The sequence below is a fragment of the Odontomachus brunneus genome, unplaced genomic scaffold, assembly GCF_010583005.1.
Source record: "Odontomachus brunneus isolate Ranch 3 - 2012 unplaced genomic scaffold, Obru_v1 Obru_scaffold_006, whole genome shotgun sequence".
Classification (NCBI taxonomy): Eukaryota; Metazoa; Arthropoda; class Insecta; order Hymenoptera; family Formicidae; genus Odontomachus; species Odontomachus brunneus.
Window position 1 is genome coordinate 334841 of NW_022639456.1, and position 6287 is coordinate 341127.

At 42.0% G+C, this 6287-nt stretch overlaps 2 protein-coding genes across 2 annotated transcripts in view; both read left to right on the forward strand.

Annotated features, from left to right (window-relative positions):
• LOC116852798 (BMP-binding endothelial regulator protein-like) overlaps window positions 1-6287 on the forward strand; it is a 38934-nt gene extending 32647 nt beyond the window's left edge. The window contains exons 10-11 of the mRNA XM_032833476.1: window positions 1633-2027; window positions 2419-6287. Coding sequence (XP_032689367.1) covers window positions 1633-2027; window positions 2419-2674 — 651 coding nt within the window. The 3' untranslated portion in view covers window positions 2675-6287. The remainder of the gene's footprint in view (window positions 1-1632; window positions 2028-2418) is intronic.
• On the forward strand, window positions 227-951 carry LOC116852790 (cysteine-rich motor neuron 1 protein-like). The gene is made up of 2 exons (XM_032833463.1): window positions 227-666; window positions 815-951. The coding sequence occupies exons 1-2, from the start codon at window positions 451-453 to the stop codon at window positions 839-841; spliced, it is 243 nt and encodes an 80-aa protein (XP_032689354.1). The 5' UTR covers window positions 227-450; the 3' UTR covers window positions 842-951.

Here is a 6287-nt window from a genome sequence, read left to right on the forward strand (position 1 = left end):
CTCTCTCTCTCTCTCTCTCTCTCTCTCTCTCCCCCTCTCTCTCTCTCTCGCACACAATGTAATAAGAGAATAATTTGTAGATATCAATGCTTGGACACGTACCTAATCCTCAACATTCTTCTTATTTTAGTCTTTAAATACGAATATTTAAACTTTTAACATAAAAAATACATATACTCTATATGTTAAAAGTTTAAATATTTGTACTTAAAGACCAAAATAATAAGAATGTTTAGGATCGGCCCGGAAATTAATATTTTTACTTTGACTATTGTGGATGAAAAGAAAAAAGTTATTCTCGCGCGTCGCTTCAGACTAAAGCTAACGATCTTTCTCTCTCAACTGTCTTTCTCCCTTTTTCTCTTTCCAAATCCTTGACTGACCTAATCAAACGACGCTTTTCGTGATGCAGGTAGCAGAAGATTTCTACCACCTCCGAAAGGCGCCTGCATGGTCGGCACCATGCTGTATACCTCGGGAAAACAGTTCTACGCGGATCACTGCACACATTGCACCTGCACCAATTCATCGGTCTCGTGCACGAAGGAGACCTGCCCAGTGCTGGAGTGTCCCAGGGAATATCAGACACACGGTCGCTGTTGCCCGCAATGCCCGATCATCGAGGAGAGCAAAACCTCTTGCATTTACAATGGAAAAGTTCGCGAGGCGAGTATCAACGCACGCGCGATAGTGGAAACTCTTGGACGTATAGTCGGCAATTTTTCGACGCGCCAAATCCCACGAGCAGAAGCTAGCGAGTTACTCCATGGGATATCCCATCCTGTTCCGGTTTAAACGTTCTTTTTTGTCCTAGGCAGGATGGCGAATCATGGAAGCTTGATTCCTGCAAGGCGTGCGCCTGCAAACAGGGCAAAGTGCGCTGCGCGATGCCTATGTGCCCGGTAATAAACGAACCTTGCCCGCCGAACACGAAGCTGGAGCGTCCGAAGGATCAATGCTGTGCGCGATGCGTCGAGAGTAAGTGCGCTCACGTGCGCAATACGCCGCGACCGCGGCAACTCGACATTCACACTCGACGAACATCTCTTTCAGGTGACGGGGTCTGCACGGTTTTCGGAGACCCGCACTATCGCACCTTTGACGGTAAATTCTACAGCTTCAAGGGACCGTGCAAGTATCAGTTGGTCAGTGATTGCGCAGGTCGTACTTTTAGTATACGCGTGACCAACGACGCCAGATCGACCAAGTCGTCCGCGTGGACCAAAACTATCGCCATCAAGGTTAGTGCGATGGGAATTATGTCTTTTTCTTTTCTTGATACAAAAAAATTGCTTCTCTCGAGCTGGACGAGATAAAAGTAACTTCAAGAAAAAGAACTTCGAGAAAGTACTCAAACGTTATGGTTGCACGTCTTGCTTTTCGAACCAATTATCTTCGCGGTAACATTTGGAGTCCACGTTTTTAAAGACATTACGACTTTGATTTGTACGTGAGTAAAGCTGTGAATTGACCATCTCGAGCTCGATTAATCGTATTGCGAAATCAAGTTTGTCTCGAGGCGAATCGCGAGATTCGCGTGCGCCAGAACGATGCCAGGGCATTCCCAAACTGGACACCGCAAGGAAAGGAAAGGAGCTTCCGCTCTACGTTCCGACTGCGATCGTGTTACAGATCGGCGACTTGAAAGTGAACCTTGGCCAGAAAATGAGGGTGAAGGTGAACGGGAAGAAGGTGGACGTTCCTTATGCCGTGGCGAACCGACTAGACATTAACCGTACAACCGACAGCGTAATTGTGAACACCCAGATCGGGATCAAGGTACTCTGGGACGGTATCAGCTATCTCGAAGTGTCGGCACCTTCATCGTACAGGGGACGCCTATGCGGTCTCTGCGGTAACTTCAATTCCATCACGAAAGACGATTTTACTACGCGACGAGGCCGACTGCTGCAGGATCCGCAGCAGTTTGGCCAATCTTGGGCCGTGGGAGCGAAGAAGATGTGCGTACGAGCGAGGTCCGGAAACGTCGACAAGGAGAGACGTTGCCGTGGAAGGAAGGATCATAGGTAATACACGCGGTTCTTTCGAACGAGTCTTTGATATTTCGAACTATAATCATATAGAGAAATAATTACTAAAAATTTTGAGCAAGTATAAACCATTTTTTTTTTTTATTAAATTCTACTATAATGAGTTAGTGATAATAATCTTGCTATTACTACTACTTTTTTGTTATTTTTATATTGGAACAATCAAACAACACAGGACTAAAAATAACTATAATTTTAGTTGGATCAACCACTTTTTCTCTCAGTGCGATTTTTTCTATTTTCTTTTACGTAAAAATTGTAAAAATGATTTTGACACGATCTCTTTGAGACTTCTCTCTCTTTTAGAGTGAGAAAGAAAGAGAAAGAGAGAGCTAATTCTCAATCGCTATTTGTCCGCCGATTGTAGATTGTGCAATCGGCTGAGGTCGCAGATCTTTGACGCTTGCCACAAGAAGGTAAACCCAATGATGTACTACAAGGCTTGCCTTCAGGACATGTGCGAGTGCCCGACCGAGCATTGCTTCTGCGAATCCTTCGTAGCATACGTGCACGAATGTCAACGGCTCGGTATCCAGTTGCCGCACTGGCGGAAGGCTACCAAGTGTCGGACTGTTTGGGAGCAACCGACGGGTCCGGCAAACTTTGTTCGCCGCCTACACTAATCGCGCCGTCTGTTCGTCGCCGCGTTCAGTTCACAAACTTTATCCTGAGGAACGCGTACGCTGAGAACTCTGCGTGCGTATCTAGAGAGACGGAAAGAGAGAGAGAGAGAGAGAGAGAGAGAGAGAGAGAGAGAGAGAGCGAGAACGTGTGTAATTCTCTCCTTTACCCCTCGTCTGCCGTAGTAACAGCGAATAGTAGAGATGAGGAGGACGATGATGGAGTTGACACTTAAATATTCGACTTGTATTCAAGTTGTACGAAAGGATATTCCCGTATCAATGCGAAATCAATGTTCATCAGGATCAAGTCGACTGAGAGAAGGCTCCCGCGGGTCTTCGCGCAAAGAAACACGGATAACGCAGAGCTCTTCCGCGACGCCTCGTACACACGCGCGCACGCATACCGCGACGGATTAATTCGGAACGTATTCATAAATGCTTATTTATTCGTAGAGCAACGTTAACGCGCACGCGGTGCTTATAAGTCCCCGACGTCTATAATGAGAAACAAGAATCGACTATTAATGCGGGTGAAAACGTTTCGTTGTTCGCGCTGCAAATGCAACACAAATAAATGCACAATCGACCGAACGCGTCGTCGGCATAAGCAAACGTTGTATTATGGCACGCGTAACTGTGACAATGACCAAGCATAAAATAATCGATATTTTCGCTGGAGCCGTCAACTCATGGTACTTTCTTCTCCTCAACATTTTACACAATGTCGTCTTTCTCAATCTCTCTTTTTCTCTTCGTTTTCTTTTCTTCCCTCTTTCTTTGGGAGCTTTCTCTCTCTTTCTCTCTTTCTGTCTCTCTTTCCTACTTGCGGGAGCACACAGACCGGACGTGGCGGAGTGCTCGGCGAGAATCTACTAGTCACCACTTCGTATCAATATGCACTAACGGTGAGTTCCTGTGCCCCCGTGTTAGTAACGTTGAGTAGTGACTAGGGATGCACTCAAGCCAGAGTACAATCATTTTTTTTCATTCCTATCGAAGGAGAAAACTACACATTTTACGGCGTGCCGAAGTAATAACACGAGAGATCGATATGTAACATTGATTTCTATCGTCAATTGAACCAAATAAGAAGATCGAGAAGAGATCGATTGCAAAAATCTTGCCAATTCCAAAATCGCGAGTTTTCAAGAAAGAGAAAGAACTTAACGCCTAATTTGTTTCGTCTGATCTCAAGTAACTTCTTTAAAAACGTGGCATATATTGTTAACAATTTGGAAAACATTGCAAAGGGAGACACATATAATAGAATAGAGTTTATATAAATACGCGGTTTGAACGAACGGGAATTATACCAAATCGTTTTTTACGCAAAGGTGTGATCCTTTGCACGTCTGGACGCTTGTAACTGACTTCAGTGAGACTCTGACTCGAGTGTCCCTAGTAGTAACTGTTCGTCGACCGCAAAGCGACAATTTCGCTCGTTCGCACGATAGGAAATCTCACACGGGTCACAGCAGCACGTACGACGCAGCCATGACGCCCGGAAAACATGGATCTCTGACGCGTGTGTACATGTGTGTGTTTGTCACGATTGCACGCGAAATATCGTAGACGCGAGAGGAAGCATCTCATTAGCATGAGAACGCGAGGAAAACGGGAAACTGATGGATGATCTTGTGACGCAAGATGCAGCAGACGATAGTTCTTATATTCGCGTTTCATATCTAGCGAATTCAATTCTTTTTAGCGCGACTTTAATTTTGAACTTTAATCGCAAATCGTTTACGACACATAAACATAACATTGCCGTGAACGGAATTAATGTAAAAATATTACATAACGAAATATCGAATAACCGAATGCTGTCGCGATTTAGTGATTTTCATCGGTATTAGCGAGAAGTTGATGTGTTTACTTTTTAATCATTGTAATGCTGCGTTAGGGATTCTACATGTACTTCACCGGGGCATACGGTTACCCAAATAATAACAGCAACAATAATAATACTAATAATAATATTAATAATAGAGCCCTGTCGGGCGACGCGGACACACCGATGATCAATCGGTATGCTCGAAATCGTGAGAACGACTTTGTAAGTAGCAGAAAGTGGCGATGCCTTGTAACGTTTCGGAGCACCGTGCAGTATTTCGGCCGATGAGCAGGCTCGCGGCATAGCATGTACATCCAAGTGCGTTAACACGATCGTACCACGTGTGTCGATCGATTTTATACATATACGTATAAATATAAATAAATAAATATATATATATATATATATATATATATATATATATATGTATATGTATGTATATATATATAGACCCGCGACTCTCCTGTAATCTGTAAGATCCGTGCTTTCACCAAACCTACTATGCACTATGCATTCGTATATCTACGTAAGCCCGCACATTTACTCGCGATTTCTTAAGTCGGCAGATTTGAATCTTGACGAGTCGTTAAATCCGCAGATGTCAGCATATCCGCGGATTCCTCACGTTTTTTAAATTGAGACGTCTAGCGAACTTTCCTGAATTCTAATTCTCATATTATGCGGACAAATTCTGAAATTTGTGGGTCTATGGTTCTTCTGCATTCACTTTTGCATCCGTGCCATAAATCGTTCTTTTATCAGTCTTGCGGATTCTTGAATCCGTAGACCGTCCCCTCTCCCTGCTTACACGGATCTTTGGATTCACGGGTCTGCGGTTTACTAGACTCTTATCCTTTCATATAGGATTAAGAGGGGAACGTCTCCCCGTATATTCGAAACGCAACGAATACACACTTTTTTATATTATATATATATATATATATATATATATATATATATATATATATATATATATATTTACGTAGCACGCGTGCGCATGAAAAGTAGACGTTTACCATAGCTGTAGTGAAACGTTTGCAACAATTTGTATATAGGAAGACATAATGATTATTAATATTAAGCAAGCATTAATTAATTAATAGTTTCTAATAACGTGCCACGTTCTCAACAGCTCTCCATTTCGTTTCGTTCTATCACTTTTACCCTTCTCTATTTACTTATCTTGTTTTTATTTTTAGCGCAATTTCTCTTGTATTCCCTCGTTACAAAAACTTTTTCAGAGCTACCAGAGTCGAAATTTTGATTCTAACTGTACATTCTGACCCAAGACAAAAAGATGAATGGAGAGAGAGAAGAATCTCTAAACATAATACTATATAGATTATTATTCACTCTGGATATTACAAGTAGTTACTTAGAATTTGAAAGTTCAAAATAGATGAAAAAGGGAGTTGTACAAGCAAATAAACTAATTATAATTATAATTTGATAATGTTGCACGCCACTCTAATTTAAATTTGAATTTGTTATAATAACGAAATTAAAGCTAAAGTATAAAAAAGCGTTGGGACTGATGGGATTTAGACGCTAAATCTTGACTCGGGTACTTTTGTAAAAAGTTAAGAAGCAACATTTTTTAAACTCAACGAAGCTATACGTATAGTTGTAATATATGGTAATTAATAATTACCGCCTTCCAAATTTCGACAAGGAATCAAACTAACTCTGTATATCGGATAGTCCAAAGCGTTAGCCAATTTTTGTCGATTATAGTGTAGAATTATAGTGTAGAAAAATAAATTACTTATATTCGTAAAA

What these genes read in the sequence shown, in the direction of transcription:
- LOC116852790 (XM_032833463.1), top strand. Translation starts at nt 451, where the DNA reads ATGGTCGGCACCATGCTGTATACCTCGGGAAAACAGTTCTACGCGGAT. An exon ending in ACAATGGAAAAGTTCGCGAG is followed by an intron (nt 667 to 814) that starts GCGAGTATCAAC and finishes TTTTTGTCCTAG; the next exon opens with GCAGGATGGCGAATCATGGA.